This window comes from Rissa tridactyla, chromosome 4, assembly GCF_028500815.1.
Source record: "Rissa tridactyla isolate bRisTri1 chromosome 4, bRisTri1.patW.cur.20221130, whole genome shotgun sequence".
Classification (NCBI taxonomy): Eukaryota; Metazoa; Chordata; class Aves; order Charadriiformes; family Laridae; genus Rissa; species Rissa tridactyla.
In genome coordinates, this window is record NC_071469.1 from 93,314,678 (window position 1) to 93,333,036 (window position 18,359).

An 18,359-nucleotide genomic window follows, 5' to 3' on the forward strand; every position below is an offset into this window, starting at 1 on the left:
AGATCTGCATTTACCTTCTGTGCAGCAGCAGCTCCTGCTGCCTCCATAACTGCTCACCCAAAGCAGAGCCGTCTCTTCTGTCTTTCAGCCTTTCCTGGAGAATTTCAAATAGGAAGTGTCTCTGGGCATCCATGCAGCCAGAAAGCAGCTTTCGCCTACACCGCAGCTCCAGTACCATCTCCTGACCAGGGAGAGGAAATCAGTGTTTGTCAGGGCTACACAGAATCACGGAATCTTCAGAGTTGGAAGGGACCTCTAGAGATCATCTAGTCCCACTCCCCTGCTAGAGCAGGACTGCCTAAAGCACATCCCTCAGGGCTGCATCCAGGCGGGTCTTGAAAATCTCCAGAGAAGGGGACTCCACAACCTCCCTGGGCAGCCTGTTCCAGTGCTCTGTCACCCTCACCATAAAGAAGTTTTTCCGTGTATTTGAACAGAACTTCCTATGTTCTAGCTTGTGCCCATTGCCCCTTGTCCTGTCACTGGGAACCATTGAAAAGAGCCTGGCTCCGTCCTCCTTAAACCCACCCTTTAGATATTTGTAGACATTAATCAGGTCCCCCCTCAGCCTTCTCTTCTCCAGGCTAAAGAGTCCCAGCTCTCTCAGCCTTTCCTCATAAGGGAGGTGCTCCAGTCCCATAATCATCTTGGTTGCCCTACACTGGACTCGCTCCAGTAGTTCCCTGTCCCGGGAACAGTAACCTGCAAATGCAAACCTGTCCCCTGGTTTGCATTCAAACCCTCTACATTTCTCTGAAGTAATACAAAGAGATCAGTAAGAAAGATATCTCTCCCAATCTCCATGCCACTGCTCACACCTGAGACCCAAATGTCAGCCTTCCATACACCGATGTATCAGGAAATACTTTGACTGGTCAAATTCAAGGATTGAACATACAGACGCACATCAGAATCTGAAATCACCTGCAGCTTGCAGAGAATATCAGGATTGACCGACATCTTCGATTGGCCACGGCTACCCAGGTCCAGCCTGAAATGAAGAGACACACCAGGTAACCAACACTTAGCCCAGGAGGGTAACGCAATTCAAATAAAGTCAAATGCCTTCAGATGAACATAAAGCTCTAACAATAATGTTCCTTAAATAAGCTGTAGGTGAGACAGCAGCTCTGCTCTAACCCTCCCTGCTTATTTTCCAGCTTCAGCCACTCCCTTAGGGGCACTGATGCTTGTCTGGCCAAACAAATCTGAATACAAATTCAACTTAAAAAAGACAGACAGACTAGGGACTGTGACTTCAACCCCAGACCTCTGTCACCTAAAGCAAGATTCTTATGCAAAGACTGGTGAGTCACGCAGAGCCACCTCCCAGCTGTCACTGCCAGCCAGACCTGCGAGAAGGGAATCGCTTCTCACAAGGCACAACCTCAAAACTCCTAGCTGGCGAGGTCATTAGCAGAACCATTGCTTCTGCAGAAATGCAAGTCACGATACAGAATACCTTTGTGAGGAATCCAGAATGGTATTGATAATAATGCCACATGCCTTCTCCAGGTCTCCGTCACAGCCACCAGAAGCAGAAGGTGCTGGAAGATACCGTTGATAGATGGCCCAATAATGGAAATCCTGTCTGCAAGGTTGAAAGTGAGAAGACAGGGAGTCTATCATGGCATTTTAATGGTTCCCTTCCCTTAACATAAAAGGAAATTCACACACCAAGTGAAGCAGAGTGATGGACAAAAGCACCCACATAAGCGCAGATTTAAGAAGAGCCATGCACCAGATACCGCGTGTCCTGACGTCAGCCATCTCTTGCTTCCGGAAACAGGGAGGTGTTGTGAAAAAGTTAATTGGAAGGACTGCACATGCAGGCCAGAGGGTATCTTGGTGAACTTCCTCAAGTTAAAACACACGGCTCATTCTAGCGCTGCTTGAACTCTGGACAAACCGTAGCAGTCAACAGGCATTGGTGTCCCACAGCAGCTTGTTTATTTACTTTTGTTGTTAACTTCCTGATCTTCAATGCTTTTTCCTACTCTGGGTGGGAAAGACTCTGGAACTATTCCCTTTTCAACAGAGCCCCTCTGCACTTACCTTTCTGAAGCAGAGAGAATATCCTTTTCAGGGTACACTTCCAGCTCCAACAGCAGCCACTCCCTGAAAGACAACTGGGAAAAGCGACGATTTAGGTAAGAGGGCAGACGAGCAAGGCAAGTGACTTGTGCAGAACAGCCATCTTCTTCCCAAGATAAAACCCACCTTCACCCACACCCAGACACAGTCCCGTGCAGATTAAGAGATATGAAACAGGAGACGTCAACCCAAGGAAGTTCCTGTACTGTTTCCCTTGCAAGAAATCTAAACTAAAACCCCACTGGCATCCAAAAATTTACTGAAAGCAAGCCTATAAAGCATCTCTTACACACCGCCACACACACACACTCCCCTTTGACATTTCCAAACATGTTCATCTTCTTAAAGTCTAGATACCAGAATGAATGTACGTTATTAGAAATAAACGCTGAAGTGAACAAAGCACCATAGTCAGACAGACTGGTATAAGCATCAAAGAAAGGTTATAACGCAAAGGTATTTCAGCCCTGTGCATCAAGCTAGCCAAGCACAAGGAGTCATTCTAGTAACATGAGAAACTCCTCTGCACAAAGACAAACTGGTTTTATATGAACTAGGTCAAAAAAAGAAAACCTGTCAAATCAGATACATTGCACGGATGGTATAAAGAGAATATCTGAGTTGTTAACCCACTTCATAGCGAGGCAGAGCCAAACAACCCAAGCTACACAGGTGGTTGAGGAGAACATTGACATTTAGACAAAGCTCCAAAAAAAGCAAGTATTTTCAGTTATTTGACTCACCGTCACTTCACAGACAGTACACAGTACGAAGCTAAGGTTGCGGACAGGTCTTTTCTCTATACTTCCTGATCATTTTCTTACTGATACGGTATATCTTGCTTTCTGCTTTTGCAATAAATAGGACACAAGAACTTTACCTCTAGTTTTCTATTTCTACCTTATCACCACCACCAAAATCTAGAAATAACACTGAGCACGTAACCTAGCACACATGACATCTTCCAACTGTCAGACCAACTTTCCAGGCATTAAGTTTTTTACAAGAGGCTTTTTATCACCAATAAGGAAACTGTAAAGGGCAGATCTGAAAAATGAGGATTACAGTGTGAACTTAAGTCATGGAAAAGATTTATACCTGAAACGCTTTTTCTTTCAAGAGCTCTTGAAAGCGTGCTTGCTTCCATAAACAGAGACTGGCTCTTTTGTAGTTTAGAGAGGGGCATGACAGGGAACTCCAGATTAGGTCAGTATTGCCCTCCTCGCACAGGATTCCCCGAGCTTCCAAGCACAGCCGTGGCACAATGTACTGCAGCTAAAACAAAGGCATAAAACCCCTGCAACATTTTCACCACAAAAAAGGCCCAGTGCAACCTCTGGTTGTGTGAAGCTCCCAAACAAGCAAATACAAAAGATGGTAAGACGGGAGGATACACAAAGACACATTTTTATATAGTTTTCTTTGTACAAGTTATAGTTGCACAAGGAGTCTGGCAGCAGGAAATTGAACTGAGACTGATCTGTCTCATACGTAATAGCAAAACTTTTTTCCTTTTACCTTTTTAGCAAGACTAGGAGGAAGCAAGGCACAGAAATCTTCATGAGAACAGGCTGGAAACTTGCACATAAGGTAAGATGCTGCTGCAGTGCAAAACCTGATAGACAAAAAGAAAGAACTCTGTTATCTGGTTGGTTCAATCATATCTTTTCCCACTCATGAAAATCCAAAGTCAAAACAAAGACTGAGTGTTAAAAATGCTTTTCACCAATATGTCCCAAACCTATTTGCTTTTGGGACCACTTCTATTTATGTGCTCGCAACCCCAAGTACGTTAACGGCACAAATTTCAGAATCAGAGGCTACACTAAAACCCTTGACAGCATCCAGTCAGTCCTTTCTCCAGCAGGCAGTACAATCATCAAGATGCTGTTTCACATGGGACCACCATCACCCTGTTTCTCTGCGTACCACCTCTGTGCAGCACAAACACCTACAGATGCTCTGGAAATTCTCCGCAAGAAAAAAAAGCTCCTCAAGAGCTTTACCAGCACCACTCCTGTGGCAAACCTAAACCCATCACCTGGGGAAGCAAGGATGTGGTACATGCACAATCTCACCTCATGCAGAAGGCAAACGACTCCTCCGTCCTGCACACTAGCAAGGAGTTGCAGTACTCAGAAATGGAAAGGACCTTTTCAGGAACAGGCTGGGAAATCCCAAAATTGGCTTCCACCTCGGGAATTAAAGCTCTAGATTCATTTAAGTGGATCACAAAAGCTGCTAGTCCTAAAATGTGAGCATCATTTAGGGAAGGACCCTGCAAGGCAAACATAAGTAACCGAAGAGATGGAGACGTTTAATTTGTAATAAAACAACCTTTCTCAGAAAAAACTCGGAATTAATCAAGTAGCAAAACATTGCTTCTGCCCATTGACTAATTAGCGCTGTGATATCAATTTAGCAGATTAGAGACATCAGTTACATCAAACATGTTCTTCCTTCCTTGAAATTGTACAGCTATCTTTGGTCAACCTGCAGCAAAATTTGTGTTTCTGTGACAGAGTAACTTGAAGCAACTAGCTGTAAATTCACCCCAGAATTTGAGACTTTCAAGGCTTTTTAGCTTCTATGACAGCTGATCTAGTCTATCAGCCTTTTAATTTCATCCTTGCAGTATCACAGGGTAAAGGAAATAAAACCAACATTTCTTTAAAAGAAAACCATGCACTGCTGCATCCCAGATTTGGGGGTCTTTTATTTTTAAAAAGTGCGTACAACTGAAATATTCAACATGGAAGCTTAGGAATTAGGCATTCTACTATTTTCTTTCACCTCTGTTCATAAACTTGCTTATTTTAGCTTCTGTTAAAAATATACCTCAGCATGCATTAACCTACTACAGTAGCAAGTCTGTAGAAAAACATTCGTCTCGCATTCCTGAGAGCAAGCCCACACTACTACTCTGAAATTAAGTGGGGTTTTTTTGGAAGCCTGAGAGCTAGCAAAGTCCCCCACAGTGCAATCCAGACAGGTACATGCCCCACAGCTCAGGAAATGGAGCCAGGATAGCCTTTAGCACACTATAACCATAGGATCTGCGGTTGGAAAACTAACCTGATGATAAATAAGCTGGCAGAGCCTGCCCAGAAGGGCAGGTAAGAGATTCTTGTGTCCGCACATCATCTTCACAAACAAGGAGAGACATGGGCCCTGCCTGCAGAAGGTAAAAACCACATGCTCATTTTACGTGCCTTTTTATCCCCAATACAGGAAAAGGTATTTAAAAATGCTTAAACACAATGAACCTGAGCCACGCTTGTCTGTAAATACAGGACAATTATCATTCTATCTACAGGCTCAAAGGAAGCGTAATTTTTGGAGTACCTGAACAGAGGACCCCTACAAAGACACGAACTCCACCGGCGCCCTGCCCCAAATACTTGGTAAGATCTAGTTAAAGGTGCTCTGACCTGGCAAGGAGAGGAGGAAGCTGCCTGGGGCACAGACAGCTTTTTTCAGACAGAGAGGACAAGGCAAACAGAGGCAGAGCAATAAACGGGATCAAAAAACAAAGCAAGAGCAAAAGCAAAAAGGAATTACTATGACATGGTCCTGTTGGAAAACAGGAAGGGAGGGAGGGACTTTCCCACCCATCTGAGAGAAAAAGAGCCTCAGAAGAGATCGGATGGTGAGCTGGGTTTAGAAACAATTTCCTGGGACGCTCTTGTTTATCCCAGCTGCTTTTCTGTATGGTTTTTCAATACAGGCTCATCTGCTCCAGGGCAAAACAGCGTAAAAGAGAGGGAAAGATGCACTGGTTGCCAAAGCGTGCTGCACTCCAGAGAGGCAGCCACCCAGCTCAGTACCATCAGCCACCGGGATCACAGGCACTTGTCAGGACACTGGTTTCTTCCAAGAAAGCCATTTTCCACTGAAGCATTAACCATAATGTTTACAGAATTCTATTACATCACGAAGGAGATGGCGTTAAGAGTCCTTCCAGTGGTGGAGGAGTGCTACCTCTCCCTCCTCACGCAGGCCTGAATCAAACAGAGCCACTTCCAGGGGGAAGAGGGGACAGGAGGCAGAGAGGTGTATCATGCTGCTCTTCCTGTGCCTGCAGCATCAGTCTTCATGCCTCACTCATTTTATATTAGAAATGGCATTAGAGATGAAAGCTGAACGTGCCAAAAGACACCCCGAAGACACATCAGTGCTCGCTGTCAAGAGACAAGCATTGTCCTCTCCTGATCTCTAGTGCCAGCCAGCAACTAGTTCCTGGAGAAAAAGAATTTGCTTCGTTCCCCATCCCCCACCACTGAGCCGAAAATGCCAACCTGAGCACGTAGTATTTGTGGAAAGTTTTAACAAGTTGTCACAGAGCACAAAGCAGAGACAAACGCCACCTTTTTTTGAAGAGATCAGTAACAACAGAGGAGAGACGTGTTTTATTTACACGTATACATCAAAGCCCATTAGTTCTTAGATTACAGAAATTCAGAATAAAGCAGCCTGCAATTGCCAGCCTGGCACAGTATGAACAACCAGAAGTCCCTCCTCACGCCTGCACAAGTGTTGGAATTCTAGCATATTAATCAGTTTTGATTTCCCTACTCTTTTACTTGCATCTTACCTGTCAGGAGGGTTAAAATAGGAAGCGGCTATTAGGTTTTGGCAGAATGATGTCAGCAGAAGATCAACAACCTGGAATAAGAGACACGCTGCTAATTCCTACTTGTTGGGTTGGATACCTGGATGTAGTTTTATGCTGCATATATATTATGTTTCCCAACATTAAAAAAAGGAGACAGATTGGTTAGTGACTTTCACAACTCCTACAGACCCACTGGCACTAAAAGGACGTGGAAAGTTAGGCCCGTAACAGCCCAGGAATGATCCCAGCACACAACAAATATCTAGACAAGTCTGGTGAAGAAAGCCTAGCTCATCACAGGATTGCTCTGATAGAACATAGAGAACATATCTCTAGATCTCGCCACCAGACATCCAACAACTTCCAGGAGGTTAAAGCACATGAATAGTCTGTGCACAAGGCAGACAAAAGGAGAATGTATTTCTTGTTCTCCACAGACAAAGCAACCTTTCACACATACTGTCCAGATGCACTTTTACCTACTCAACCCCCTCGTTTCTCACCCCAAGCCAGATGGTACTCACGCTCTGATGGCACGGTTCCAGCCTGGGGGCAGAAGTGTCGACTTGGATTGGAGAATTCAAAGTAGCAGCTTCATTCTCATCACTGCTGTGACCCAAGATGCTTTTGAGTCTGTCAGAAATCACTGCAATCTGTGCTGGCACATCTGCAGGAAAGTAACAGGAGGAGAACCAGGACAGAAGGCATAAAGGATTTCCAACTCCACACAACAAGAAGAACAAGTGAAATATACACTTTAATTGATCAGAGCCCAAAGTACGTTATGGAAAGCTTTAATGAGCAAAAAAAAAAAAAAAATTTATCTGGAACACAGTGATCATCATCTTCATTTTAGAAGAAGCATTTTTTTCCCCAGTACTACTACCAACACACATCAAGAGCAGATTCTCACACCAGAAGGGAAACAGCCTTCACAAGGGGGCCCAAGTCACCAGGCGAGCCCCACGAATGGGGCTGCCCATCTCGCAAAGGTCAGTGTGGTACCAAGCAAGTGTCACAAAGGCACAGACCTGAAGTTCAAGCATGGGAAATACGTCAGACATTAAAATATATACATTCGTAGCTGGAAGGATTACAGAGGTCTGAAAGATTACCATTTTCAGGTACCAGTGGCAAGTAACTACTGCAGTTGCTTTGGCTAGCATTAGCCACTTTGTATTAACGCAGCTTTTATAACAGTCAATTATGGGTAGTTATAACTTGCCTTCCTGCATACCTTCATGTTTAGCCTGGTCCACAATCAGCATCCTTAGCGCAGCCAGGTCAGCCTCCAGCTGCTCAGCAGGCTCTTTGGAATGGCAGGTCTCTACTTTTGATTCATCTAGACAAGTAAGAGAGAAATGCAACACACTATCCTCTCCTTTGTGCATTATATCAATTCCTAAAACACATTCAGCAAACTCAGCATGCATTTTCTGGAAAAGCAGCATTTACTTTTCTATAACAGACCCCCAAAGTGTCAATCTACCACATATACAGCTTTGGTTTTACATTCAAAATTTACTATTTGTTAAATCATTTATGAGTTTCTGTCTAGCTGCAGAAAGGAATTCAGTTTTTAAAGACAAGAGGCAAAAGAGTTCTCCCAGAGTTTTCGTCCTACTTGCTTTAGCTCTCTGCCCCTCACAGAAACATTTGCTGTCCCCAAAAGACTGGAACCAGTCTCAAAATACAGACATTACAGCGTGAATACTACATCATCGGCTTCTCCTCTAGCCCAACACCATGCAACATCTCCAGATGTTACATGTTAGTCTATTCTGGTTTCTGGTTAGAAGAAGAATAAAAGGAAATGCCTTTTACCACTAGCCACCAGCAATAAGCTGCCACAGCACAGCCTCAAAAACCACCCATAGAGTTTGTTCGACAGGAACAGCATCTTGTACACGGGCCAGAAATAACTCAACCATGAACAAGAGAAGTAAATAACAAAAGGTTAAAATTAATAGTCATTAGAAACACGCTGTAAAGCAACAAGGTGTTAGGAGACTGCTGGGTCACCTTTATGCACAAGAGTGAGCACTAACAAACAGGGCAGGCTTAGAGCTGGCCAATACTCAATCCCGCCCTAAATCCAGTCCCTCCGCAAGAGCCCCAGGGATGGATTAGGATGCAGTGGACAAGATTAGGACGCAGGGGACAGGGCTCAGGCTGTGCCACTAGAGGTCACTGGCAATTCAAGGACTCCTGCAGAGCTCTGGCTGCCCGTTGGGATCCCGCCGACCCCGGCAGGAAGGGATCCTTCATCCCTGCCGGTTGCCAGGACAACCTCCGCAGCCAGACTGCTGCACATCTGCGGTTCCCCGGGACCGCTTTGTCACGCCTCTCCACATACGGCATCTCCAGAAAGCTTCAAAGTGCCCCGAGTGGGAGTCAATGATAGATTTTGTCTCCATACACGGAGTACGCTTATCTCCACCACACTCTGGGAACTATGTCTGCTCACCAGCCCGACCTTTTCATTTCGTATAAACCTGTGGTGAGGCCGCTGCCCCTTTTAAGATGCGTTTGAAATGCCCACTTGCTGAAAGAGATAGGAGAGCTCATTAAATATCTATTACGCTGACACGCACTGCGCCAGCAACGTGGCTACAGTGAGGGGACCCAAAATTAGTGGTGGGGCCCTCCCACCCAGGCGCGTGTAAACTAAGCGACTGCCATCCCTTCACGGCTGGCTCCGCTCCCAGCCCCTCCTGTTTCCCCAGATCTCAGTCACACAGAATAATCCATTCTTAAAAGGGGACGATGGTGACTTCAGACAGCACAAGTGCTATTACGCAAGGGATCGACACAGCAGGTTCACACCCCGGGCTCGCGGGAGCCGAGAAGCGTTGTAGCTGCAAACGCTGATTCATGGAGATGTATTTGAGCCAGATTTAAATCAGCTTGCTCAGGCATCATTTGCAGCCTCAGCACAGCACAGAGCTCCGCGCGGACTGCAAAAATCCCACCCGAGCAGGATAGGCAGAGAAAGTCATTATGAGAGTTAACAACTTAATACCTCAGTAAGACATAAGGAACATACACATATTTACAGACAGATTACAGACATGATCAGCTGTCACTTTTTGAAAATTTTAAATTCAGGAGGGCATCAATGGAAATACTAACTTTTCTTCAAACTGATCCATAAGTAAATGTATTTTTTACCTTGTAGCATTTTCTCTTTCACAGCACAACAGGCTTGTATATACGTGGAGTACAAGTTTGGGGGTATTTTATCAGCTCTATAATTAAAATTAAAAAAAAAAAAAAAAGAGATTTATTATACCACGTAACCACATTCAAACTTCAGCTTTATTAAATATAAGCATAAACAACAGCTACGCTATGAAATGTAATTACAGAAGCTCCAAAGCATACAGAACATCTGAAGCATTTTTTTAATCATCATCTGACATGAAGGCCAGAAATTTATATCCAGGGCTTTCATGGCAGGTATTATACATGTGTAACACACTACACAAAAACAATACTACATATATTATTAACGCATGCATTAATACCTATTTCATACGTAGGACGTGTCTAAGATCACATAAGAGTTTAAGTTATGTGACATGCAGTATTCGCACCCCTGAAACACTAATGTGACGGAGATCAAAGTTTGACCTCCAACACTTGCTGGGCCGGCACTCAATACCGAGAACACATTACATGAGGCTCCCTAGGACTCGGCCGCTTCTCTTACAACTTTAATTTTAAAAAATGATCCAGTCTTTTTTTTACAGTCTGACTGGAATGACGAGGCAGGACCGAATGCCTCATTTGCAGGCAGCATTGCAAACGTTTTTTCTTCATGAAAGGTTACAGAGGAATTACTGGATTTAAAACAAAGCTGTTTCTGCAATGCAGAAAAGCACTTTTAAACGTGTATACAGGACAAGCTGGAGTTCCAAGAGGGGCTGCGTTCTCCTGGGACATTATCCTGGCGTCCCTTAAGAACCACTCATAAAGCATTAACACACATTTAAGTTTCATCTTCCCCTTCTCCCATACCCTCTTCCAAAAAGAGGGAGGCTTTTCACAGGGTGGGGTGAAATTTTATATTCGGGAGCATTGTCCAAAGTTTGCATAAAAATATACCTGGCCTGCAGTCAAAGGGCTGCATTGGACAACTTCTAGATAATGGGTTCAGAGTGGTTAGAGGACTAATTACAGAACTGAAGACATTCGCCTATACAGATAAGCTATCTGTAGAGGTAAGCTACACAGATAACCCATCCACAACCTGCAAGCCAGAAGCCTGGCCAGGAAGCCCTGCCAAGGGTTAGCCAGCGCTCGGTGTTTTGTAAACAAGGTATCAAAGCCTCCGATAATCTGATGTAAAATGAAGTGTTCTGAAGAGAAAGTCCAGAAGCACAGAAAATAATGCTGGGGAATCTTAATACCTCTTTAAAGAATCTATAAAAGTCATGCGCACATCTGGGGTTTTAGGGAGCTGCAAACGAAAAACAGACAGGTTAGGTGCAAATTACCTGTCTACAAACACACATCTCAATGGGAGGATCAAAAAAAAAAGAAAAAGAAAGCAAATACTAACCACACGTGGTCTGAGCAAAGCAGGAAGAAACCAGGAAGTATAATATGGTCGCCTGAAAATACTGAGATGGAAAAGAAATACAGTAAAATATTAAGCATGGCAAAGATGCAAAGTGCCATTTCATTACCTCAAGAATTAGTTTGGCTGCTGCAAATAAGAAATATTCATGGAAACATGAATAACCACAGACAAATCAAGCTCACATTAGCCAATAGTTATTCATTTCTTTAATTTTGCTTTTTATTTATTATAACAATTGTGGACTTCTCTTGCAGGTGTGCATATGCCTTTTCACTCTGCACAAATAGCTTCTATTTAGATGAGTACGGAGGAAGTGGCTAATACAGGAAGAACATCCCAAAATCTCCTTTGCTCACATCCTCAATTTTCCTTGTTTTGTAATTTGGATTTCACTTATATTATTATTATAGCTAAAAACAAGATGACTTGAGAAGCACACGGTACCTGGCTTCTATCACAGATGTTGGGATCTTCCTCGTGTTTTCAAATATCTGAAGGGCCTTTTCAACGTCACGAAGTGCCTGGCCCTGGGGCTGGCTCACACAAGTAACAATGAGATAAAGATGTTGTGAGAAATCAAGGATAACAATAATCTTCCCTGCTTGTTCTTTCAGGGTTAGTAACAGTTGTTTCTGCTGTGACGGGAAGTGACTGAAGGAACACAACTGAATAACAAGAAGTACCTGATACGCAGACTAAAACTGCAGGAGGGAGAAACAGGGCCTGAACCATCGGCCTGCCTCGATAAGGCAGTTATTTATAACAGCTCTTCTGGGACAGCCCAAAGGTCCCAGTAGTTCTGCGCACACCTCCTACAGCAACTGCAGCAGATACTCCTGCTTAACATCACATTGTTTATTCAATTGTCCCTCATGGGGATAGTATCTTTTCTGTTCTGAATTTGGTTTATTATTATTCTATTTTAGTTTGTACACTTGGAATTAACACTCATAATCTTTGCTTCCAGCCCATGCTACTACACCCCAGGCAGAGGGACTGCCACCCCAGCTTTCTCTTGTTCGAGCCGTAAGACATTTTAAGACTGCAACAACCCGGGCCAGTTTCTCAATGGACAAACAGATTAAACTTGGAAGAAGTTAAAATCTTCACTTTTGACTTTCAGTTCATCACAGGACTAGATTTCATTGCCATACATTCAACTACCCTGTCACCAGGCGTGCTTCCTGTACTCCAGGTGACTGACTCTACAGATGAGGCCCCCTCGACTGCCATACTCATGATCAATATATAGGAAGGAGCAATAGAGCCCGATGCCGCCTTATCGATTACTGTTGCTACCCAAAAACTTATCATGAACTACAGTGTGAAAGTGCAGACTGTAGATGCCCTCCCCAAACCTCCTTTAAATGTGAACACTTTGGATACGACACCAAATAGACGACATGCTATACTGAAAAGAATCAAGATATATATAAAATGCTTTCCTATGTGATCAAATCACAGGGAGCAAATCCATCGAGGGAAGTGTCACCATTGTAACATGCTGGCCAACCAGCAGAGCTAACGCAGCCCCAGTTCCTGCAAACCTGGGCTCTGCATCCCCACACCATACAACGCCATTACATCTCCCGTTGTCCCTTAAATCCTCCCCCACAGAATTTGCCATTTATTTTCTATACCCCCACAGCACAGGATGGGCAAGAGGCAGCCAGCGTTTTCCTGCTTCAAACAGCAGGTGCTGACTGGCTGGCTAATGTAGGTGCTGCTTGGCCAGTAGCTGGCTGGCTAATTACCGAGTTCCTCTTCAGCCTCATCATGGAATATTAATCACAGTCTATTTGTCCCCTGCGTAACTCTAGTGTTCATGAAATCTGGGGAGAATCTGCATATTTACAGCCACTAATCCCTCTGTCTTAGAGCTGGAGAAGATTTGGCAGCATGCTCAAACTTGGTAGGAATAGGTGGATAACCTAAGCTCTTCTCCAGAGGAAAAGGGGCATGAGTGATGAGAAAGCTGTTAGACAGACCAGCAGTACCTGCACAGATTCATCGGTGGAAGACAAGTCTTCATAGAGCCCCATATCTTCTATAGCAACCTGTGTGAGGTTACCGAGAGATGCACACGGTCACAACACAGCTAGTATTTTAACAGATCCAGAAAGAACTCTTTTCAAACAGACGATTTTTACTAACCTTGAGGTCGGCCAGTCTGGTTTTAGCCAGAGTGATGTACTCCAAGAGAATAGACCGATGTTTTGCAGGCACAAAAGGCGGGTACATTATATGGACCTGAAATGTGATATTCAAAACAAGATTTGCCATTTTTTCCAGGAAATTAGTGTAATATTCTGGTTAACGTTTACAGTCATTTACTTCAAATATTCCTCAAAGAGGATGTTATTGCTTGTTTTAAGATAAGCTGTTTTCATGGGCACCAACATGCAATTTTTCCCGACAACAAACACCAAACAAAATCACTGGAGTGCTTAAATTTAACCCTATGAAAGGAATTCTCCTTCTTGTAAAGTAAATCAAAAAATCTTGTACCTCCTTATTCAAAAACCTTTTCTCCCTGAAATAAGGTATCAGAAGCAATGCAATTATTATAACAACATTAACAATAAGCTGAACCTAGTCAAAGAAACACAATGCAATTACTAGAATAATAACAACAATCATCTGAACCTAGTCAAAGGCACAAGTACGTTCTCTTTGGAGCAGTTTGGTATCAGTCTTTAGAAAACCATCAATATTAGCATCTTCTCACCTTCAAGTACGGCGCTGCTTCAAAGGGCACTAGCTCTGACAAGAACTCAAAGAGGAAGACCAGAGCTTTCTTACTGCTCCCGTGGTGACCACCAGCATTCCCAAAGGAAGCCTGAAATGGGGAAAACAACAACGCAGCTTTTCAGCGTGGAGAAAATCCCCATCTCGGCACCGTGCTAAACTCGGCACACAAATCCCAGACATCCATTACAGAAATCTGCTTCCTGTCAAGGGAATGGTTATCGGGAAAGGTCTCCAGAGAAAATTTTTAGAAGTCTCTACGGAAGTTTTTTTTGAGTTTCTTTGTCCAGTTTCCAGAAAGCCTGCCGTGGCTGCTCAAAGTTTGTTCTGATGTGCTACCATGAGAACGCTTGAAGGAGTTAAAGATGGCAACACCAAAATGCACCAAAGGATTGAGATTCATGAGGGAACCACAAATCTGACAGTTTCTACGCAGTTTTATCTGGGCATTATAAGGAAAAGAAGCCAGGCTGAGGACTATACAGAACGTGATTAGTTTACCTTCTGATACAACCTGAACATTATCAGCAAAGGCTGAATTTAGATTTGCCAACTCATACAAAGGAATTAAAGGTTTAAATTATGTGGAGATTTGCATACCTAAAATACCTACATGTTTACAACTAAAAGCTAACGACCAATTATCTATAAGGTCAAACACAGCAATTACAACTGCATGCAAACATCCAGGAAACAGGAATGCTTCATCTGCAATAACCCACAACTTATGCAATAACAACAGTGCTGGTTATCAAGATACTGAAATACATCCAAGATTCTGATTATAACAGGAATTACACGTCTGCATTCCTGACAAATAACTAGAGGAGGCAAGATGGACTTAGAAGATGAAAGGAGGGAAGACCAGAGAAAGCCAAATAAATATATTCTTTGCAGACATAAAGGCAGTAATAAATATAATAAATATTAAATCATTCCTAATACCAACACAATCACTTCTTACTCTTTCTCACCCCCCCCCCCCCAATTCCTGGCTATCCTGCTGTGCAGCAGAACACTCCACATGCGCAGGTTTCTCACATACTTAAAACAAAGAGTACCAGTCAGGCCTCATTTAGTCTTACCTTAAACCATTCAGAGTAAGGCATGAACACAGCAGGGCCCTCTAGAGCAGCCTGACGAGCTATCAGGAATGCAGTGATCATATTTTCCATATCATAATTCTCAAAAGCCTTTATGAGGAGATGGCTCAGTAGATCTAGAAACATAAAGCAATAATCTCAAACTTTGCTCCTGACAACTGTGCTGTCATTTTCTACAGTAAATGAAAACAAATATCTGTGATAAAACATCTGCCACATAAAGAAGGACGTGTATTGCAGCCTGGGGAACCTTCAGGACTCACATTTTTTCATGCCCTTCCAATGGTCAAATACTCTAGGATTTCAACTTGTAAGAATTGCAGGTAGTCCAGCAATGAGATAATCAGTAAGAAATTCTAACAAACAAGGTCTGCTAGCAAAGGTGAGATAGAAGAACTAACCTTCAGTAATCACTACTCCAATTAATAATGAAAGTATCAAATAACAACTCTTCACTGTACACTGAGTTTGAGAAGCGTCAGGCACAACGCCTGCCATACACGTCACCACTGAATGTCTGAATGGAAAAGCAGATTTTCTGCTGTTCTTTTCCATGCAGGAACCTCAAAACAGCAACTACAAATGACTGTGCTGCTACACCAGTCGGCATGGTTTCCCTCTTCAGTACCTGAGAAGCAACAAGCACACGTGAGCCCGCAGGCTTGCCAATACCTACTTACCTTTGAAGAGCTGCTCAGCCTCGGCCTGACAGATTACCAGCGTGGAAACACAGGACAGGACGTGCTGCCAGTTCACCTCGTGAGTCTCCAGGACTTGCTGCAGCTGCCAGATCGACTCCTTTGCACTGAATGCCACAAACAGCTGGAAGAGTGACAGCAATTCATTTTAGCTATGACATACAGCCACCCAGAAGAGTGAAATACACTGTCAAGATTAACGTGTCTTTTGCGTGACTTTTGAAAAAGCTATCCTGCATGCATCTTTTGCATCAGCTTTCCAGGGCCAGGTATCCTGCTGGCTTGAAACCAGCATTGGCTAAAATAAATGGTAATATTCCAATTCTTTCAGAAGTCACGTCATGTTCTGTAAGAGTAAAAACTCACATCCTCAATTATTATATTTGTTCTCATTAAGAGCTTTGCACAAAAGTCCCTGTAGTGCTTTTTCTTCATGCTGCATCCTGCCTACAATTCCCAGCAGCTGGTTCAGACTCTGCAACTGGAACACGCTGTTTTTAAATAACCTAATTTCAGATATTTCAAAGAATATAAACCCAACATAGTAAAGTTCTCTTTGTGAAACCAGGCAGACATACTTTGCGATACAAGGTAGTGAGCAGCGAACAAGTTCTTGTAAAGCTCCACTCCTTCTGCATATGGATGGCATCAGACACTGTATGCAGAAAAAGAAAAGTTTACTCTTCAGCAATAGATTTTAAAATACACCCAAGACGCATAACTTAACCACACAAGATTTCCCTTTGGCTTTGACAGCCAGATACATTAAAAACTCTGCTGAAATCCCTTCTCTCTCATTCGCCTTTGGAACACGAACTGTGTTAACAAGGACCGTGCCGTTTCACTACAGCACTGTCATCTCAAAGCTGTTCTTGAGATCACACATTCGTAGGCCAACATAACGCCTGCACAGGGAACCAGCATGGAATCATCTGTTTCCTTAATCATCTCTCTCAACTGGAAGCCAGTAATGACACGGCTCTCCCACACAACAGGTAAGCAGCTCTAGATCACACCTCAGTGATTTTTACCAGAGATTTTGTAGCCCAAACGCGTTTCTTCCTAAAAACATCAAGCTTCACAATCACCAATCACAGATTAGAAGCCTCCTGCCTTTATCTCTGATGTACCAGAAGAAACACGCAGGCAGCAGAGAAAGGCCATGTCTTGTGCTTAAACCCAAACACACAGGGGCCAGACTATTTTAGCCCCAAGCAGTCTGCAGTACCAGCTCTCCCACTCATCTTATCCTTTGGCCAGAGCTGCTCACGGAGGCCAGAGCTCTCCCACATCTGCTCCATAAAGGCTTCTATTAGACGTTACTCCAAATTTCTGTTCACGAGACATTGGCTGAAGCTCTGTTTGAAGGCACTGATTTTCCACTTAATGTTTTCTCCTGAACTACAGCCCTCTAAAGCCCAGATGAAGCCCTTTTTTCATCTGATCTGGCACCCTGCTTTTACAGCCCCTGGGAAAGAGCTGGGGAGTCAGGCAGCTTCTCTGGCTCTGCGTCCTCCAGGTGGACTCCATTCAGTGAGGCCTGAGCAGGACAGAGCTCCGGACACACCACAGTAACACGCCCTGGAGGACAGTCACTCCTACCTTTCAACAATGGGTTGTAGGTAAGAACCTCGGTCAGGGTGTGTCTGAAAAACTGCTGCAAGGAATCCGGATGAACCGCGCTTTTATAAACTGACGCATTGAACACATTCAGCCTATGAATGACAAGGAAATATTCAAAAACAACGCACAGGAAGTATGATCAACCAGGTACTGATTAGGGTGAATGACTTGTTTTTCTTCTGCATCTCTCTTATCAAATTGCCAAATATATATACTTTTTTTTGTATGTATTTTTAAAAATCTCTTGGTTACTCAATATTATGTAGCTATCAGATTTACAAACTTGAGTCAAACGTATACCCCTGCACTGGACAGGACTGGCTCGATATGTACAAAGTTGTTAGACAAAATGGGTTTGGAAGCAGGAATTAGAAGAGAAGATGATGGCACCTTCCAGGCGTTTCTGCTCAGATGCAGAGTGAGAAAACTTGACGGGGAAAACTCATCGCATGCCAAGAGGATGCTCCAAGATTGGTTCCAGCCCTGCCAGAACATGCTTTCCTACCTGATGCTTATTTTTTTTACAGGCATTTTCACTTGCACGTATTTTATTAGCGAGAAGAATATTAAACATAAGGAGCATGGGGTGGGGAACGTTCATCCTGTTTCAGTAACAGGTGTAATAGCGGATAAAAAGCTCCACCTGACATTACTCAGGGGAACAGCTTTTCTTACCAGAACCTCATAGCTTGCAACGTGGAAACATCTTCCTGCTTCTCTTTACCAACAGCATCAAGCACCCCTGTACCCCAAAGCAGATGCACAAAAAACACAATGAGAGAAATGGAAGGACACTAAACAACACAGAAACTAACTGGAACAAGCAATTTGTGTTCCTTTAAGGAGGTGAACCCATTAGGGAAACATGCAGAAGCCATTCAGCAGGATAAAAT

General features: G+C 43.5%; 1 protein-coding gene across 1 annotated transcript in view; it reads right to left on the reverse strand.

The window, feature by feature from the left end:
* The window catches only part of FANCA (FA complementation group A), a 37,519-nt gene that overhangs the window by 8,996 nt on the left and 10,164 nt on the right, over positions 1-18,359 (reverse strand). Inside the window, exons 10-32 of the mRNA XM_054200107.1 lie at positions 18,142-18,208; positions 17,446-17,558; positions 16,422-16,498; positions 15,826-15,967; positions 15,128-15,261; positions 14,023-14,133; positions 13,449-13,544; positions 13,292-13,351; positions 11,739-11,827; positions 11,274-11,334; positions 11,122-11,171; positions 9,881-9,957; positions 7,947-8,051; positions 7,234-7,376; positions 6,689-6,759; positions 5,170-5,269; positions 4,173-4,372; positions 3,613-3,709; positions 3,193-3,369; positions 2,056-2,129; positions 1,463-1,591; positions 925-991; positions 15-181 (exon numbers count right to left, since the gene is read on the reverse strand). Coding sequence (XP_054056082.1) covers positions 15-181; positions 925-991; positions 1,463-1,591; positions 2,056-2,129; positions 3,193-3,369; positions 3,613-3,709; positions 4,173-4,372; positions 5,170-5,269; positions 6,689-6,759; positions 7,234-7,376; positions 7,947-8,051; positions 9,881-9,957; positions 11,122-11,171; positions 11,274-11,334; positions 11,739-11,827; positions 13,292-13,351; positions 13,449-13,544; positions 14,023-14,133; positions 15,128-15,261; positions 15,826-15,967; positions 16,422-16,498; positions 17,446-17,558; positions 18,142-18,208 — 2,407 coding nt within the window. The remainder of the gene's footprint in view (positions 1-14; positions 182-924; positions 992-1,462; positions 1,592-2,055; positions 2,130-3,192; positions 3,370-3,612; positions 3,710-4,172; positions 4,373-5,169; positions 5,270-6,688; positions 6,760-7,233; positions 7,377-7,946; positions 8,052-9,880; positions 9,958-11,121; positions 11,172-11,273; positions 11,335-11,738; positions 11,828-13,291; positions 13,352-13,448; positions 13,545-14,022; positions 14,134-15,127; positions 15,262-15,825; positions 15,968-16,421; positions 16,499-17,445; positions 17,559-18,141; positions 18,209-18,359) is intronic.